General features: G+C 38.4%; 1 protein-coding gene across 1 annotated transcript in view; it reads right to left on the reverse strand.

Moving 5' to 3' along the window:
- The window catches only part of mthfd1l (methylenetetrahydrofolate dehydrogenase (NADP+ dependent) 1 like), a 117,618-nt gene extending 99,415 nt beyond the window's left edge, over positions 1–18,203 (reverse strand). The window contains exons 1-11 of the mRNA XM_088929573.1: positions 17,898–18,203; positions 15,280–15,364; positions 14,458–14,508; positions 13,333–13,386; positions 11,152–11,276; positions 9,453–9,553; positions 8,356–8,492; positions 7,051–7,162; positions 5,998–6,080; positions 5,286–5,383; positions 4,692–4,865 (exon numbers count right to left, since the gene is read on the reverse strand). Of these exons, the coding sequence (XP_088785699.1) occupies positions 4,692–4,865; positions 5,286–5,383; positions 5,998–6,080; positions 7,051–7,162; positions 8,356–8,492; positions 9,453–9,553; positions 11,152–11,276; positions 13,333–13,386; positions 14,458–14,508; positions 15,280–15,364; positions 17,898–18,130 (1,253 nt within the window). The 5' untranslated portion in view covers positions 18,131–18,203. The remainder of the gene's footprint in view (positions 1–4,691; positions 4,866–5,285; positions 5,384–5,997; positions 6,081–7,050; positions 7,163–8,355; positions 8,493–9,452; positions 9,554–11,151; positions 11,277–13,332; positions 13,387–14,457; positions 14,509–15,279; positions 15,365–17,897) is intronic.
- Between the last annotated feature and the right edge of the window lie 2,897 nt (positions 18,204–21,100).

Here is a 21,100-nt window from a genome sequence, read left to right on the forward strand (position 1 = left end):
AAATTGACCAAAACATAACAGGAAAACGTTTTTTGTAGTAACAGCACCGATATTTTATGGAAGCTACATCGACAGACCCTTCAGACCTCAAGCGCCTTTCTTAACTGAATCAATTCCTTCATTCATGCATCAGTGACTCACAAGTTCTTCCAGTCTTTCAAAACAGGTGAGCTAAAAGAAATAGGACGGGGCTCCCTGTGACCAGGGTTGGTGGCTCCTGACATAAGTAACAGAATAATGCTGATTAACACTGTATAAAGGATTGACCCTCTGGGGCTTCGGTCTGGGTCAGGTTTAAGCTCCAAATACCACACACCTTCCCAGGTCACCCATAATTGTTTAATGGGGCACCAGTCTGGCATGGAAGGCATCAACAAACTGTTGTGGGCGTTAGTCATTTTCTCAGTCTCCTCCTACTGGCACATCCTCCAGGGGCTGACTTAGACCATCGAACCTCCAACTTTCTGACAGCACAAAGGCACTGTTCTCTTGATAAGTGGGGTACTTTAGCTCCTTTACATGTTTTTCTTTCTGTTCACTAGGCCATTTCATCTCATTACCTCAGTCACTAATGAGGTGATTTAGTAGTTATGTACTCATCACTCAAACCTATCGTGGCAAGCCAAGAATGATCAAATAACCCAAACAATCCCAAACGTATCTAAGCGTTATTCAAAATGCAACATGATTTTTCTAAGTTGCCGCACGTGGAGTGACAGTTTGTTTACTGTACAAAATAAGAAACCTGAGCCTGCAATTGTGTGCGTGTCTTTAAGTGAGCAATGAAGAAGAACCATTACAAAGTGCCCACGCCCGTGTTTTGGCCTTGTATTTAAAAACAAACTTAATCCCACTTTTAAGGATTACTGTCTCAATAATAACCTTTACTTTACACTAGAAAGCAGAAAGAAGGATACAGCCGGAACACGGCCCTTTATCTTCAGTGTCGGATTAACCTCTACTTGTTCCTTTGCTCCCTAACACAGCTCCCCTCTCAGCTCCCCAGGGGCTCAAGGATCCCTCAGATGTCTTAAGAGTATGTTTTATGATACATTCTATTCAATTTGTTAAATGACACGTTACAAGGAGTTAATAAGAAAATGCAGAGCTGAAAAATGGAAATGTGATACACAGAAGTACTGTCCGTTTTGAGATCTTTAAAGAACACAACACAGCATTTAGACTTCTACACACATATATACAGTATGCACTCACTGTCCGAAATATTACAAAGCTGCACAATAAAGTTCCTACTAGTTTAGTACTAGCCACACTAGTTTTAAAGTCTATAAAAGGGTACGTTTTGTATTTCGTAGTTTCAGATTCGACCTAATGAAAAGCTTGTTTGCCAGATTTGCAGAAAGACCTTACTGCTCTCATTTTTTACATAGTTTAAAAGGAAATTTGAATGCTAGATGACTACAGCATTTCTTTAAAAAGACGATGAATTCTAACATAAAATGTTTCTCAACCTGCATTACACAGACACAGCCAGCAATCGAGATATTGCATTTGTATTCAAATACTGTATCGGACCACAGATATGATTTATACAGAACACAGAAGCTCACCCAAAAAGGAACCTACCGTTTTTCATATACCCTGTTCATGTTCATGTTTTTACAATACGATAGCACACACCTCCTCTTTTAACCTAGCTGTGAAACACTCCTTCTTAATAACATTCAGAAGTTCACAAGGTGCTTAGTCTTATCCTAAAGTCCTGGAGCAAAATGGCCACACGTACAGAATCGTTTTCCTAATCTCCTATTTTCTGTACAGCTTTAAAACCCAGGTTTCATCAGTCAAACACTGCCCAGTTCTGCTTATATCTACAAATATACCTACCTAATATATACCTAATATATCTACAACCCCACTTGCTCTCAGAAATACAGACCTACCCCGAATGATGTAGACAGGATTGATTTCAACTAACTTACAAGCAGTTCTAACAATGTGACAATGTTGGAAGTCAATTAACCCACTTTAATTTTTTAGCAGCTTCAGGCTGAAGGGTAAGCCAAAGCCTATTTTCCAGCAAGCAACAGGCACAAGGCAGGGAACACCCAGGATGGGACATTAGTCCATCACAGGACACACAGACACAAACACAGATACACACACTCACACAAAGCCTAATTTTCCCAAAAGACAATTAGCCTACCTAGTATGCTATTGGACTGCGGGAGGAAACCCACGCAAGCACAGAGAGAACATACAGACCATGCAGACAGCACTCCAGGTCCAGAACTGAACTGAACTGAACTGACCTGACCTGAATCCAGCATATTCTTAACACAAAATGCAAAACCATTTTATTAAATCATCCTACCTAACTCTCTCTGCATTAAAACCATGAATCAACTACAATTGTGATTTGCTACATCTGACTGTGAAGTTCACTAGGAAACCAATCTGGGAAATTAAAGAGGACAAGTGTACAACGGGATACAAGTAGGTAAAGGTATTTAGTATCAAGTCAAGATGTATTATATAAGTAAAATATACCTTACTGTTTAGTTTAAATGGATCCCCTATATAGGAACTTCAGGCCCTTATCATATTTAATCATCAGTTTCAAGAAAGCACTATGGCTTTTGAGAATTCATATGGCATGTCAGGTGACCTTGGATGCCCCCTAGTGGTAAGTTCTGCAAATCATAATGTTTCACAAAATCAAATCATTCTTTTAAGGCTGCAAAGGAACAAGTAATAGGCTTATTCCATACTGAAAAGAGAAGGAAGAAAACACAATGTTTCGGCCATGGAGCCTTCTTCAGGTTCAGCAATCTAATCATACAATCTTTCTGCCACTGGTTTCAATCCTACCTTGACATCTAACATTCAATCTTTTATTTCCTATTACACCTTCTCCCATGGTTGTCCACAAAGAGCTTTTCCACATTTGCACAGACCTCATCTACAGTTATCCAAAAACATTGGAAAAGAACTAAGAAGTATAACACACCCCCTTCCCAAACACTAGTAAAAACAAACTTTTCCATTACACATTGCTAGACATCTCTTGTCCTGCTCATTGGCGGCTACATAGGGAATGAGAGAAACATTCTGCTGATTTCACTCACAAAAGAGAAATTTCAGTATTTTTTTAAATTATTGGTAGATCCTTCAGAAGACAGGAGCAGTAAGTAAAGAGCAAATCTATTTTTTAGTTTCATTTGTGCAAAACGTTATTACAAGCGAACTAAGAGTGAGAGGTTTCAGTCGCCATAACCCATTCTTGAGATTCTTGGGAAGACGTGCTTGGATTTCTCCATGGAGTGTCAATCAGGAAAACTTTTAAAGGCATTATATGTGGTCTGTCAGATTGTCCTCTAAATGCCTAGCAATTACCAGCAATACTTTAGATTTCTACTGATCTACAAAAAAGGAACAAAAGAGTGCAAATGATACGGGGCTATTCATCGCATCTGGCTCGTTTGGTTTCTATAGCTAATTGATCTCATCCAGCCATTTCTTGAAAGAAGCAAAGGGATCATTTTCAACAACTAGGGTAATTTTTTACAGACCCACAGCATAAACGGCAAAATATACTACTACTCCAATTGTTTAGAATAACAGTGGCTATCTTTTAAAGCTCCCGCAAGATTCTCAATACTCAACTCAATTTATGTGAGCTAATATTTGTGTTCAAACTTAGAAGAGAAGTTAATCAAACAACATGGCGTTAAGAAATTACTGTATAAAGGATAGAGTCAATATATAGATGGTGATTATTGATTGTGCTTTTCTATAGCCAAACAAAATGGCTCAAGTTTCAGATCAACAGCAGTCTGCTGCAGTAGAACATAACAGTACAGTACCAAACATCTTTTAACCTTGTCAGCAACACCTTATATCTATGGCTCAGTCTCATCTTTACACACATCACTTACCAAGACAGGATAATTTACCTTTACACTCTTTGCATTATATTAGATTACTTGTCTCTTAGACACGCAATAACGTTGTTTTAAACTTCCCGAGTAAAATTGAGAAGACCACATTAAGGAAGATGCATCTTTCTAGTCAGCCATCTTGATGGAGAAAAGCATTCTGGCTTCAAATCCAAGCAGAGAAACACAGCTTCGAGGTTTTTTAACTTGAAGATTTTTGCTTTGCGTTACAAAATAAGCCCAACTGAAATTAAGTTGGAAAATAAAGACGGGCGGCCAATGAAATGATGTAACACCTTCAAAATGCAAATGTTTGGCATCATTCTATAGAAAAATACCCACAGATATGAAAATATTAACAGATTTCCATTACAGATTTCCGTACAGTTTGTCTATGGTTTTACCTAATAAAATAATTTTATTATTTTATAATAATTTTACCTAATAAATATTATGCTATGTTCTGCTTCTTCTTTTAAACATTAGAGGAATACAAATTCAAAGTATCAAGAAATTGTTTTTTTTTTCAAATCTCAGATTTACTCAAACAAGGTATTAAAGGATAAGAAAATAACTGCTGGACATGCAGGGTTAAAACAGCACTATTTTTTTTTAAATAGAACCTTTTTTTAATGTTAACATGCTAAAATAAGGAATACAATGTTTATAAGGCAAAGGAGGCAGGTCAACTAAAATCGCAGACTGATCCATTCTACAGACCTTTTTCTTTAAAGCTGCAAATTAAATACAAAGCACTAACAGTGAAAAGCCACGCTGGGAGGAGGCCCTTACCCTGCCACAAGGATGTATTTCCCATCTGGCACCTCTTTCAATCTCTCCAGGAGAGATAATCTCACTTTGGCTTTCGTTCTTCCATACACTTCAATTTCATCTGCCAGCAACCCGATCTCTTTGGCAAGCAGGTCGATTGCCTTTGGAGTCTGGCCCCGGGAAATCTCGATGTCACTGGGGAAAGGGAAACAAGGGAAAAGCTGAGGAAAAACTGAATATGGTCTCCGACGGGGTACGAAGCAATGTGAAGAACTGTGTTCAGAGGTTTATTAGAATGTACCCAGGCTATCCCCTTCAACAATCTGAGGGAATTTTAAAAATCATTTACTTACGGTCATGGGAGTTTTGCTATCTTCAATGCGAGATTAACTGAAACACTTACATTAATCAAACAGAGAAAAATGCTTTCACCATCTCCCTAGTAGTCTACCAAATGACAATACAGAAACAAAATGAACTGCAGGTAGGTATTGTGGCATATTACATTAAAAGTTTAAGGATAAATTATATTAAAACTAAAAGATGTATTTTTTTATTTTATAATTGGATATACAGTATTGCTTATGACAAATGTCTACTTTTCCATCAGCTTACCTGGGTACAGGAGACAGGGGCTGGAGCTTAAGGCATCGAAGATTCCACTGCCTGTACTGCTGATGGTCGACCCACCTACGGCCACTCGCGACAACGTTCTGACAAAAAGAGGCACCGTTAAAGAACAACTTCCATCGCACATTTTTTAGAAGTCTACTGAAAACACGTCACACTTCCTGATGATGCTGTAGAAATGTTATGGGAGAAATTACAGAAGGGATGTGGTAATTTTAATTTAATCATAAATAAAATATTAAAGGATGCTATACTTGGGACTTCAAACAAAGCTGTACTCTGCAGAAATTGAAACCACCATTCAGAATTAAAATAAAGAGACCTAACATATAAGACAGTTCAATGCAATCGTGAGTTAATATGAACAAGACCATTTAAATGTGATAATATGAGTTAGTACAAGAATTGCAATATTTCCCATTTTTAAGAGAGAAAAGTCTGGAAAAAGGGCACCGATCAAAAACAAACATTTAATTATGTGACATTCTGCCTTTGGTATGCAACTGCAACTACAAAAGTGACTACTGAGTTCGTGACCTCTGAAACAGTGATTTTTTTTTAAATGGTAACATCTGCAATAACTCTCTTGGCAAGAGAAATACTGCATTCAAACAGCAGGTAAGTTAAATAAACAAACGAGACAAACAAAATGAGGGACAGCACAAGGTGTTTAGACTGGACACAGGAAATGGCCAACCTGCATCCTAAGAGCAGCAGCCAAGGCCTCCACTTCCGTCTCCATAGTTACAGCCAGACACTGAGGCTGGCTTTTACTCTCCTCTGGGAAAAACAAGGAGATTGCATGATCTATACAGAAAAGAGCAACTCAAGACTGAGATTTCAAGAGGTAACACATTTTTGTGACTAAGGCAAAACCACACAGGAAATGTAAACCTTTCTTGCAGACTGGAATACATCAAGACTTAAACTCATCTCCCCCCAAAAAAATTAAAAAGATGGGCCAAACAACAAAGCCTAGAAGCGCCAACTGCCCATCAAGTGTCAGCACCTCGTTACTATCCATCTCTTATATGGCACTTCAGTTTTAGACCTGAATTTAAAAGTAATGATGACCAGCTGTAATATGCATATAAACTAATTTAACAGTTTTCCATCACAGCAATGTGGAGGAACAAAAGTGTTTTCTAATATTGGGTTTCACAATGGCAGAAAAAAAACTCAGAAAAAACTTCCCAGGAAATATTACAACCAAGAAAAACATACCAGTTACTAGAATAGAATAACAAAAATATAACACAATGTTCCAAACCAAACTTAATTTCCAACAATTTAATATACCACACTGAGTCTCTTTCTTCAGCAATACTAGCCATGTGAATCAAAATGGCTAAGGAAACAAATGATTATAATGAAATTAGAAAAACATAATGACTGAAAAGAACAGAACAGTGCAGATTAAGATACAAAATCACCTGACAAAGATATAGAAGCCTCAAACAACTGAATTTTTTAACATGATCCTCTACTGCAAGAGTACATTGCTCAACATGTTCAAATAAAATGTAAAATGTGTACAGGTGATTGTGCAAAGACAAGACTGATGCTTCCATTGATAAGATCAAATTTTTCTTTGGTTTGTTTTTTTAGCCAGTAAAATGAACAGAAGGAAGAATTCATCGTTTTCTCAGCCAAATGAACTGCAGACCAAAAACCGGGGCAAAAGAACTACCGTTTATTTGGACAAATGTTGAGATTTTAGATGAAATCCTGGATATGACAAAAACATTACCTGACACTACAGTAGGAGAACAGTTGATAACTGCTGATCCTGGCCTCAAACAACTGAGAGAAATCTCTGCTGGTTTTTCACTGGTCAGTACCACTACATCAGCCTGCTGAAACTGCAACAGAAAATTTGACCAAATTTAAAAAGCAATTCACAGTTGAATTATGTTATTTTCAAGGGTGAGACTTTGTGACTGGCTTGTAGGCTTTGCAATTAAAAAATTGGATCAAATACCTTGGTAAGAAAAAAATCTAATAGCATACTGTCCACCATTAACGTTACTACAATCCTTTCTTGTTACACTCAATCATGCCCTATGAGATTAAGATTATAGTAATATTAGATTAATATTGCAGTAATTAAAATAGATTATAATTTTGGTTTATCTGTAAATATTACACTGCAATCTCAACTGCAACTAAACAAGATTAATGTTAAAATGGCATAGGACACAATTAAGAGAATGTAGTCCATTTCAGAGCACAAGTACAATCAAATGTGCGCCCATGTCTGACAATTCACTCTGTTTTTGTCGCAACTGACATACTGTAGTAGTGTTTTTGTGATTAACTATTTCGGACAGGTGCAGCACGGTAGCGCAGTGGTTAGTATCGCTGCCTCACAGTGCTAGGGCTCTGTGTTCAAGTCTGGACTTGTGGTACTATCTGTGTGGAGCTTGTATGTTCTCCCCGTGTTTGCATGGGTTTCTGCTGGGTGCTCCAGTTTCCTCCTGGTATCCTGTTAAGGGAGTATCATGCCTACTGCTTGCCAGCATAGCATAATTCTTAACGGGATTAATAAAGTATCTATCATAGGCCCTGGATCCGCCTCAGCCCTGTACTGTACCCTGTAAAGTGGTCAGAAAATGGATGGATGGAGTGCAGACTGTAACGTTGTACTGCCATCCAGTGGCTGAAGAGATATAATACCCAAGAGCTCACTTGGGATTTATTTTTCTTAGCAACAGATCTTTTCAAAAAGATATACTAATATTATTTCAAACCAACCTGAAATGCTTTTGAAGGGATATTTTAAGATCTTGTCAGTATAATGAAAAGAAATACCCTCTGCCACATAACCAAGCTAACACTCTGAGAGAATTAACTGCCTCAAGATACCTAAGTTTAATCTCAGATACACTGTTACTTGTGATTTACAAGTATTTCAAGTTGTGTGATTATTGTATTGTAATTAACACTGCAAGCTTATACAAGTGAGGTCTTGTTCAATAGCTTCAGGCTAGAGGTATATTAAAGGGAAGCAAATTTTGTAATACAATGATGCGTACAAGTGTGTGACAAAAAATACCTGTTTGGGAAGCATATCAGCCTTCCAGACACTGCTCAAGGCTACTCCACCCTTCCTCTGAATGAGGCACTGAAGGGAGATTTCAAGAGGTCCATTCTCCCCAACTATCACCACCGTCTTTCCTTCCAATGATGAATCTGTGTGAAAGACCAAACAATTCTACAACAAAAATGTATTTTTTATTCAGGTACCGTGTCTTGTTTTCCTTATTGCTTAAATTTCTTTAGAAGTCAAAAGAAGGTTTGCACAATACTGTAAACCATGAAAATAAAGAACGATGGGCTACCTTCACAGTTCTGATTCCCAGTAATAGAATGGACTTATCAGCACAGCGAAAGCACATCATCACTGTCGTCGGACTGACACCAGTATATCTTCTGCACTGGGAAAGTGTCGTCTCAAGGATGTCCTTATGTCACTATGTGATGGCCACCCCATTGTTAATTGTTAGTCTATTAAGTATTCCTTATGGAAAGTAATGATGGATTGTCCTCAAAATTCTTAAAACAACTCAACCCTGTCAGACTATATAACTTCAAAAGCTACAGTATCTTGTAAGTCTATTATGATTTTTATCTTATTACCACCTTTTCACAAGGTAGTAATAAGATAAAAGAAAACTGTGTAAACCCATGATGGTATAACGGTTATAAAAGCATGCCAATAATTTCAAACCTCATTGCAACTCACATGAAGAAATACTCATTTTATTTTGAACCAACTAAAAATGCCTTTGAAGGAATACAGGTATATGAGGATTCTGTCATTACAATGAAAACTTTTAAGATAATCATGGTATCAAACAACATGAAGTGTGCTAAAGAAGCTATTAGTACGAACAGAGTGGTTCACTCCGGCAAAAAGAGATGTGTCTTTAAAACTAACAAACTGCCTTATTTCTGCTTTCCCGTCATTCTGCTTAATTACATGTCTCCCCGCAATGAAACAGAGACTTATGAAGGTTTACAATTTCCACTGATATACAAACAAGGCATGAGCAATTTTGTGGAAAATATATATACAAATACCGTACTGTATGATCATGATCAGCTTTAACGCCACAGCAACCTAATTATAATTGAAAACTCAAGACTTACCAGATCTTCCAAGCAGCTCCATTACTGCATTGGCTGTCGGGGGAACAAAGTACTCGTTCACATCTCCACGGACCAGCCTTCCCACATTCAAGTCCGTCACCCTGAGAGACAGCATGGGCGGCTTAGTGAAGCGACAGGCACTGAACTTCAGGCAACAAAAAAATACTTTCATCTCCAAAGCTGATAGAGAGTTCTCTAAAGACTGGCAGGTAAAACTGCCGCCAAAAGGGTTTCTAACAAGCATTGACTCATTTTGAAAGGATAAGTACTTGTGCATGGTTAACATTGTAGCCTTTTATTTTCTTTGTGGTTCCTGGCATCATTTCACTTTCTTAAAACATTACAAATACTGAATTTAAAAAAATGTGTAGACTCATCCATCCATATTCTAACCACTCTATCAAACACATGGTTGTGGAGGGGGGGATAGCTGGAGCCTGTTTTGGTAGAAAACAGGCACAGGGCAAGATAAACCCTGGACAAGGTGCCAGACCATTACAGGGAACATTAGACATAAGCACAAACACGCTCACACCAGGCCAGTTTTCCCAGAAGCCACCAGTATGTCTTTGGACTGTGAGAGGAAACTCATGCAAACACAGGGAGAACATACAAACTCCAAACAGACAGCAGGCCAGGAACTGAACCCAGGACCCCAGTGCTGCAAGGTAGCAATGCTAACCACTACACTATGCCGCCTTAAAAAAAGAGTGTATATAATTTGTAATTAAACAAAATGATAAATCAGTGGAAGGGTGAAAATATTTAATATTTAGTGCCTTGTAAAAGTAGAGCTAGTTAGTTTTAAAATTGACTATATGGATTTAATTAACTCTGTAATTCTGAATTAATGGTTCTTATGTGTTATACACAGCAGGTATATTTTTTTCTGTACTGCCACTTAGATGCAAAACATCACTTAAGGTTCTTATCATTACTATAATGATATCATTATCAAAGCACTTATGCTATTTTAACGCACCCACAAACTGAAAAATAAAAAATAAATGTAAGAAATTAAAAGGCAGTAGAGGTGCCTAATCTTGGGACAGAGGACAAAACCCTGTACTGGTCATTTATTTAAACAGAGTTCATTCTGGAAAACATGTTAATTCTGGCCGGTCCATCCTGTCAGAAATGTGGAACTCAGAGGGAGACTCTCATGACTTTATGTTAAAACCTGCTGATGCTGGATCACAAAAAGACAAAACCACAAAGCAAACTCTGGCCACAGGCCCAGAATAGCCTGTTAAGTTACATTCATATTTTTAAAAAGAATCTACCACATTATTTGGAAAAATAGATATATCTATAAGAATGCAGTTTTTAAAATGTAACACTAAAAGTTCCAGTTTTATAACTCGTGTTTAACTAAATCGTAGCAGCAAAATATTTACAGTATTCATATTTCCAAGAAATGTTGGTTTTTGGTCTTGAACCACAGTTTGTCTTCACTGTACATAAGCAGATTTAATCAGGTTGCATTTAAGTAGAAGCTTACAGAGCAAATAAAATGACAAAAATGAAAGCATGTGCCCCCAGACAGAGAAAAGGTTTTGGTTGGTTTGTTTGGATTTCATCTGCTTATTCATTTCATTCCAGTGTAAGTCTCAGGACACAGCACAAGACGCTGCTGGGTGCTTATACAAACGTTGGAGGACAGTTTGAGTAAACAGTTGCCACAGGCTGGTGTACAAACCCATCCACATCCTTCTCCAGCTTCACTGTGTTCAGCACTTTGCTGCTCCGAGATCCTGCAGGTAGATGCAGGACCAGCCCATGAACTTTAGGGTCTTCATTCAGTTTGAGGATTTCATTGACCATCTGGAAAAATCACCAAGATATCAATACATACTATATAAAAATTGTATTGCAACTGAACTTTTATAAGCAAAAGAAAAGGCAAGTAGACCCAGAATTCTAAACAAGTGCCTCAACTTGAATGTCTTACGTAGGACAGACACACTTCCTATTCTCAGGAAACTGAATCCAACCACATACTGTACTGTAGCACCATCTACTGATAATAACAATTCCAAGCCCATTCCACAGCAGACAAAAAATACACTAATATTATATTGATGAGAAATGTCACAAAGTTACACATTTTAATCGTGAGTATTCCAATTTCATATCTTTTATATTCAAAACCAGTCTTTTAATAAATAGGAACAAGTAATAGGTTTATTCCATGCTGAAAAGAGAAGAAAGAAAACACAATGTTTCGAAACACAGGAGTTTGGAGAAAGTTACAAAACATTTCTAAATATTTGGGGCACCATCTACTCACTATCAGAAAGTTTACAAATAAAAAATATTCAAAGACCACAGTTACTCTATCCAAGACATCCTGCCAAGATCTCCCCAGGTACAACCCAGACACCATCCAGCAAGTCACAAAGTACCCCAGAAAAACATTCTGGATCTGCTGGCCTCTCACTCTGTGACTTATTCAATGGTGAGTGTGAGTAACGTGGGTGAAGGAAATTAAGATAAAAAATGCTGCTTGCTGATGGTCAAACTGACAGTAGCACCTTAGTGCAATGGTGTTCATCGCTTCCAGCTCCCAGAAAAAAATAACTTTTACAGGCAGAGAATCCAGTGTATTTTTTTTAAATGAGCGTACCCATGAAATCAATCGCTCGGAACAAAGCAATAAAAGAGAAAGCAGACAGCTTGCCATCATTGACACAACCAGGACTTCAACATTGTATCAGCAAATTCTGCAGGAGAATATCAGAGCCTCCATTTAGCATCTGAGCCCAAAGGGAGATCATGCAGCAAGACAATGATGCTAAACACACAGGCAGATCTACAGCAGAACAGCATCCAGACATAAACTCAACTTAAATATTACAGCAGGACTTGCAGAAGACTGTTCATCCAAGAAAGCCCTAAAATATCCCCCCTTGAAGCAGTTTTTTTAAGTAACAATGGGCAAAAATGTCTATAAACTGATGTGAGAGACTGATCAACTGTTACAGGAAATGGATAGTTAAAGTTATTGCCATTCAAAGAGGTGCCACCAGTTACTGAATCTAATGGTACACGTACTGTACTTATTTACAAGGGGACATTTGTTGTTCGATCATTTTGTTAATTAAATAACCCATACATATCTTATGTCTTTGTGTTGTGCTTTTAATCAGGGTATCGGCAACTTACAAAAACTTTCGTGAAGATCTAAATTATGTTTTAGGTTAAAAAATAAAACAACAATCCAGACCAATCTAGGGGGTTCGCAAACTTTTCTTCACCGCACTATACCATACAATCAAATAAAACATAAAGCATATTGAAATATGAAATGCATTAGAAATTAAATTCCACAAGCATGTCACGGACATAGCATTGCATTAAATAATACAAACACTAAAAAATGCTTCCCTACATTTTTTTAAAAGGCTTCCGATTCAGCTGTAAAAAATGTGGTGCTTTTGTGTAATAAAAATAAATATTCAACAACCAGGCTGGTGGAGGCAAATGGCCTCTCATATGTATCATCTCAAGTTCCTGTGTTTCTGAATAATCTTCTACAAGACTTTAAAAAAGCCTCATAGGTTAAGTAAATTAATCCACTTTTAGAGGAATTTTCCCATTTCATCACAAGTGAAAATTACAGTGTGATGTGGGAAACAGCACCATCTTTTGGAATTCCACACCTCAAATGTGGAAGTAGGTGAAAGGTCATGGGCTCACAAACAGCAGCCTTGAACTCACAGACCTCCAGCATCAAGGACAGATTCATAGTATAAGACCGAGATGTCAAACTCAATGCCTGGAGGGCCTGGCGTCTTCTGGTTTTTGCCCCAACCTGAGCAGTTGTAAACAATGAACTTAATCATTTTTTTAACAGGACAAATAATGAAAGAGGACCTACCTCATCTTCAGTGCATTCACTTGGCAGGCAGATATGGATAACATTTAATCCAATCTGTGACAACAGAAAACATTAAATATTTTTCATTATTAATGACAAATTAACCTGCCAGTCAACTGACATTTCCTGACATTGTCAGGAAAGAAAGATCTTTAACCAGCACTTAAAAATATTTTCAGGCATTATTAATTATCTCTATGAATTTGGGTCTTTGAGAGTGGTGTTTATGTTTTCTTTTGGGGGTTTTGTCTTGTTTTGTGTAATGTTAGACCAAAATCCAATTACAATTGCTATTTAATTGGGAAAGTACTGCATGAATGATGTGCTTTCAATTTGGTTTGCACACGCACTAATGGTGGCCATGAGTCTACATGTGACAGGGGTCACGAGAGGGAAAAAAAATGTATTGGATGATGCTGTACTCTTTTCAAGAAACCTGTCAAACCTTCTGACTCTCTGGTAATTGAAGGAGAGAGGGCTGATATTAGAACCACCCAGTCCCTTCAGTACAGGTGCCAGCGTCAGTGAAATTCTAGACTGTCCTATTTTATAAATATACATTTGTTCTTCCCAAAACTGAGCCTGATAATAGGGAAAAAAGTATACAAGGATCCACTGGAGGGTAACAGTGGGCAGGGGCCTTACCCAGCAAGCTCAAGATACAAGACAGAATTAGACCAAGTAGATCACAGAGCACCCATGCAACCACTAGGGGTGAAGGCGATTAACCTGCGCAAATTTCACAGTACATGTTTGAACAGTGGAAGAATGTGCAGCTGGAGAAAACCCATGCACAAATGGAGAAAACACACAAATTCAACACACAAAGCACTACTGCTTCACAGCTCCAGGTTACATTGAGGGCAGGGCTGCCCGTTTTCAGTCTCTCTCCTTCGTCATGGGGGCTTTCCCTGAGGACTCCAGACTCCTCCTACACATGCAGGATAGGGCTGAAAAATTGTTCGTTTCTGGGCAAGGGGGTTCAGCTTGATTTTGTACTTTATACAGGCTTGTTCCCAGTATAACCAGTACTGGTTATGGAACTACAGGACAAGGAACTAGAACCATATGAGATAAATGGGCCAAATGGCCTCCTCTATTCTGAGGCCTTTCTAATGTACTTACTTTAGCAGCAATCTCCTTGTTCATTTCCAATAAGCTGTCATCGTCACCTGCCTATGATAAAAATATAAAAAACAACACTTCAAGATAGGTAAGAGACAAAACAAAAAATTTGTTGGAATGTTTCTCTTATGTATGTGATTATATGGGCACTAATTGTATAGACTTTTCATTATCAAGGAAAGCACGTACTGCATTATTACTACAGGCAAATTTACATCAATGTCTGTATAATGTCACTGGCAATTGTTCTGGTAACATGAAGGCAGCCCTGAAGAAATACAGAGACATTAACATGAGGTTTCCTGTACAAGGTAGAAAATTAACAAAATCAAATAAACAATACACAATACTCAAGTCGCTCCTTCCTGAAATGCAAAAGTATCTAGATGCGTAACAACACTCCTTAAAGCTATAACTTCCACTAAATGACAGACTCACTTCTCACTACCCTGCACATAAATGCCCACTCTTCTCAACCCATCAAGACACGACAATACAGAGAACATTAATAGCACAGAGACTGTACTGGTCTGCAACACAAAAAGTATACACACACACTATAATAAATTCTTCATTTGCAAAACTCTGCTGTGTACAATACTATCTGTGGGTTTGAGTCCATGGAATAGGTGCTGATAACTTCCTTTTTCCCTCCTCCACACTTCCTCCTCCTCCGGTTCACGAGCGATACTTTTGGCCTCGACGCGGGATTTCGGAAACAGCCATTTCGACGGGGTTCGCGTGTATGTCCAAATCCGGCGACTCCACCATCAAAATTCAGAAACGTGGAGAAGGGAAGAGATCTCCCCTTGCCTCCCTCACCTGTACGATGGCAAGCACCGGCTTGAACATGGGATGTCGCGTTTGCAGCAAGGCAATCTCCTCTTTGGACTTCTGGATGATTTCTCTGCAGACAAATAAACAAAAACAAAAAAATCTAAGATAAAAGCTATCAATTCCAGAAGGACAGAGCACAGCCTGGGAACTTCTTAACGTTCTCAGGCAGGGTCACCGTGGATGAATGATGAGACTCTTCTAGGTTAGTTTCTCTCATTGACCTTTTTCACAACCAAGTGCCACTCAATGAACACAACAACAAAGTCATCGGCACGTACTGTACAGTAGAATGAGCTCCGGCGATGCTGGACTGTAAATTAAGTTGGAACACTATGACAGAGGCAAGGTATCTGAAGATGCAATACGGGTTGTATTTTTTTAAAGAATATTAAGCAGTTATAATGTAGAAATCCCAATGGTGACACTTTTACAAGTTTTATCCAGAGGATTCTAATCTTTTTTGGTATTCAGAGCTGGGGACGTGCCTTGTCCTTGCAGTACAATACCAAGTTGAACAAAGTCATCAGGACAGGTGGCAAGATTACCAACACATCCTTTGGACTTAATAACATGTCTTTAGGGGTGACATATTATTAACGCTGCACATAAAATCTTAGCTGACCCCTCTCATGCACTCTTTTTAGAATATACTCTCCTACCTCTGGAAAGGGGTATCAGATCGCCTTGTCTAGGCTGTAACTGTGTGTCTTCCACTTCTTAATGATGGTTTTCCCCAAGCTCAAACAGATATTAATGGTTTTTAAAATGTTTTACAGTCTTTGCCTGACTCGTGCCTTTATAGAACTTCAAAACTGTCTAAATTCTAAAGTCTTTAAAATACTCTTGCCATCAAAAACATGATAAATATTCCATTTTTAAAAACAAATGTTTTATCTCTAGACATAATTTAGAAACACCTTGAATACAAGAAATATTTTAAATAAAATAAATTATCTTTCCTGGCCTGAAGAAGCAATGATTCGCTTTGTCTGACAACACAGAACCACAGGCTAATCAGTCATTTAAACATTACTTAAGATGTGGTGTAATGTGATTTACAGTTTATTCCTGGATTTTCTGTACATTTTTTCTATATATTTACAAGGCAGGGGACAAGCCTTATAGTGAAAGGCATCCATTTTTCATCCATCTATATGAATGAGCCACTGTGGTCAAGAAAATGTAATTCCATCAAGAAAAAATGGTTTCCCTAATTCTATTAGTATGACTTTACAAATCTAGAACTGAAGAGCATCTGTGCAATTAGTGTCCAATATTCCACTAATTCCTAATTCAAAGCACGTAAAACTCTTACAGCCATTCCAATATTATGAAGTAGTGAAGAACAAAGCTACACCAAGCTGAACACGAAATTCCAGTTTAAATCAATTTTATTTCAGATTTTGATTAAAATCTTCAGTGCTGAACAATGACTAAGACAAGTGGGCCTTACACGTTCTTTTGCCAAGTCATATTTTCTGTGCACACAATCACATTGACTAAACTGGGTATGGAGTATCTGTGCACCTCCATATTCTGTTACTGATGTGTTATTAGTCCCATTAAGTCACTATTATTATGCTGATTCAGGTTAAGGGAAGAGTTGCATGAAAACCTGCAGACTCTCTAGACCCTCTGGGACCAGGACTGCCCTTCCCTGCTCTCTTGTATCCTTTTTTAACATATGATTTAAGAAGGAAGTCACAACCATCTGAATTTCTCCTGACTGTGAGAGCACATCTGTACACTGAACTGATAGATGACTTAAGGGATTAATAACTGAAGTTACAATTAATTATTTTGCCATTAAGAAAGCATGACACAATTGAAATTTATATTTATCTTATAACAAGTATAAAGTAAACTGTATATCCTAAGAACTGCTGAGCTGTGATCCTGTTTAATTGAGTTTTTTCACCAGGCATGCCAGCGGGACCTTGCTTTTCCAAAACCAGCAGAGTAAGCACCATCGTGATGATTTGCACGTTGCCCTAAAATGTCTCTGGAGAACGGCCAGAGCCAGTCAAACCCATGAAAAAAAATCCTGGCTCGGATAGTGGTTCTGGTTTAGTGTATTGGGGGGGGGCATTTCGTCCTATTGTTTTAATGAATGATACTACTACGGCTTATCGCACTTATCGACTTATCGCACTGTCAAATAAGACGTCCCCATGAAGGCAGATTTATTATTTATTCTGTACAGGACTGGACCTAATGGACTCCAGAACAGAAACAGGCTCACAGCCCCCCTGTGGAATAAGCAAGAATAGCGCTGAATTACATCAGCTGGTTCCCCCGGAGTAAACTAATGACACGTGGGGCTCTGGGCTAGTGCCGTGCTAGTCCGAAATAAAGTTACAGAAAAGTCTATCAGAAAGAATTATACATTATAAAAGGTTAAAAACAACCTGTCCGCTATCGCTGAGTCCCAACCCCCGCAATGTTACCGTTTCTGATTATATATGAAACTTAAAAATGAACACAATTGAAAGAGAAGCGCCGCCTTTCTCGTGGTAATCAGGAAATACCCTTTAGTGTCAGCCCCTCTGTAGACAATGGAGATCCACACGGCAACTCAGAAGATGATCAATGGAGGAACTCACCTGATGGCTGCTTCATCCCCCGGGCTCCCAGTGTGGTCCCGGCGGTTCCCGAAGCTCACTGCCGGTCCAGCCGAGCCGCTCCCGTCGGAGCTCGCATCCCTGATGGGGAGAAAGCTCCCTAAGGGCGCAGATCTCCTCTCAGACCCCAAAGCCCTTATCCCGTACCGGGATCGGCTGACCGATCCAGTAGGAAAACTCCTGTAGGCACTACGAAATACGGTAGACAACCTCATGATTTAGGAGAAAGGTGGCACGCAGTTAGCTCAAAGATGGTGCAATGCCACTCGCCACAAACACGGGGAGCGCGCGCGACACCAACACGGCCAATGAGGCAGCGTTCCGGGGGCGCGCAGCGCGCACACGACAGTGAGGAAACCCACAAGCGGAAACACCGGATTTAAAACGTTTTTACATTAGTATATGTGAAAGACCAATTCTGTGTATGTATATTCAGATGGGCGATTAATAATTCAATTCTTTAAGTGTTGAACATTTCTAAAACGTATTTACAGCGTGCAGATCCCTCTGTTCATATTCATTTTCATTAATGTGCAATATTCTCATTAATGATAAAATCTAGGGCGTCAGTTATCTTCAGATGTAAATGATTAGGTTGCACTAAAGAAGTATTGAAGAATGATGCAATTTATTGTGTACAGTAACATTCACTAGTTCAATAGTTTATACTAGTTTAATATAATGCCACTAAGAATTACTGTGCTCAGAAGTGCTGTATTTCAAATTGGCTGAACGAAACATATAACTTTCAATAGACTATATCATGCAAGATTTTTTACTGTTTTTTTTTCTTTTTCTTAAAAATCTGTCTAAAAAATAAAAAGGAAAGGCCTGTAATTAGTAAAACATTACAATTCAAACATAGAACTTTCTTTTAAAGATTGTTTTTACATTTTTTAGAAACCAGAAATGAATTCCTAATAACTTAGGTCGAAAGACGTTTATAACTCAGGTATGTGCTAACTATTTTTATCCTGCACCTCAATGGAAACAGCCCATTTCTACTTCAGTTCCGTGATCTTAGAACTCTTTATTGCTCTTTTAACCACTCAGTAATGGTGGTCATTAACAAATCATGATTTTCAAATTGTTTACAGTACCTTTCTATGTAGATTTCAGATGTCAAGAATAGATAATAAATTCAGGGCCTAACCCTCGATTTCAGTGTCAGTGTGCTCTCGTTAACTGAGCTCCCATTAACGTAACTGAGCTACTTTTTGCTTACTTAGTCAAGAATTCACTGCAGAGAAGTGCTTTTAAAACTGAGAACAGAACATGCTTTTTTACACAAAGAGCTGTGGGAGTGCGAACTGGCAAACCAGACCTGTTATTGAACCTGGTACCAAGGCTTCATTCAAGAAATCACTCTATGAGATCCTTCTATCAATTAGCATAGCTATCAGCAATTAAATCACCTCCATGGACCAAACAGCAGGGAGACATCAATTAACCTACCAGTATGCCTTTGGAGAAGATCCACACAAAGAGAACATACAAACTCCACACAGATAGCACCACGGGACCAGAATTGAACCCAGGGCCACAGCTTAGTGAGGCAGCAATGCTAACCACTGCACCACCATGCCACCCTTCTAATCAGCTAGCATTAGTAAATAATAATATGCATGCATACAGCACTATCCATCTCAAAGGATGCCAAAGAACTTTACTTTTAGACAACTCCTCACCTGGGAGACAAGAGACAGGTACAGTATTGTGCACCAGGAGCCACACTGTGCATCAGTTCAAGCAGTTAAAGGAAAAATCTCTTCACCAGACAACATAAGGGAGGACTGTGCAAACCCAGCATGTACCTTAGTCAGGACACCAAGGTTAACACACCTGCTCTTACAGACAATGCCATGGGATCTTTAACGATAACGATCTTTAATGCATGTATTGATCTGCCTTATCATGTTCAAACGCAGCACCTTTTACACTTTGGTATTATACAGTATGTTACACAATTAATTACATAAAAGGAAGGTTAATACTATTTGAAAAGGTTGTAATTAACTCCTGTCTAAACTTTACATACAGTATCTGCTGTAATTAGTCAGTGGTACCCTTTGCACTTTCGGATGTGGGTGTGTATATAATAGAAATACATTTTTCGCCATCCCAGAGCTACCAACAAGTTTGATATGATAGTGACTTTGAGGAGTAAAATTAGTGAAGTACATTTATATGTAACTACAGTACGTCACTCATTGATTAGAATTATTGTGCTGGCAAAATCAATATTATCGCAAATGCTGTTGCAGGAAATAACTTAATCTGCTGCAACACGGGATTACCGAAACTGTACCGATACAGTAATCGCTGCCTGAAGTTTGCATGAAACCAGTAATAAAAAAAGATCAAGCCAGTCCCTCTGTTTGTCCCAGAGGTAGAAAAGATTATTCATGTGGTGTGTTGTCAACTTTACCCCACTAGGTGTCGCCAAAACATGCAAGAACAGAAGCATAAGGTAGAGAGGCCTGGAAGCTCACAGTGTAATTACAATCGTAGAATGAGAAAAGACTCATTCTTATTAAAATATCTGCCGAACTGTGAATCTCTGTGTTTCTCCAATATAAAAAGAACTAACTGTAAGTTGTTTTTGGAGCCTCCCTTCCATCCATTCAGGGCATAAACTTAAACGTTGCACACACAAAGCCTCCAGTATTGTGGACAATCCCTCCCACCCTTCCTGCAACCTCTTTGCCCTCCTACCATCTGGTAAAAGATATCGCAATATTCTTTTTTGCCAAATGTCAGGCATACTGTCTGATGTATTCTTTGCACAATTCTTTGCACAGTCTTGTAAAGTAAATTGCACTATGCACATTGCACTTTATGTACCCTGTACCCTGGCAGAAATGTCTATGTCTACATTGTCTATAGCATTGCCTTGTCAGTGTCTGTCTGTATGCGCACCGTAGACCTGAAGAACGATATCTCACTCCTCTGTGTACTTGTATATGGCTGGACTGACAAATGAACTTGAATTTATCATGATGGACAATAGGAGAACAGGCATACTTTGTCTGCTGTGATTTTGTGAATATTTCTACTGCTGTAAATGACAAACTTTAATTCCAAAATTATGGGGAAAAACAACAACCTACAATGTCAGATAGTAAAATTAAATCTCACATATAATTTTGTCATTTCCTCTGCATATATATGCAGAGACTAGAATT

The sequence above is a fragment of the Atractosteus spatula genome, chromosome 2, assembly GCF_055471065.1.
Source record: "Atractosteus spatula isolate fAtrSpa1 chromosome 2, fAtrSpa1.hap1, whole genome shotgun sequence".
NCBI lineage: Eukaryota > Metazoa > Chordata > Actinopteri > Semionotiformes > Lepisosteidae > Atractosteus > Atractosteus spatula.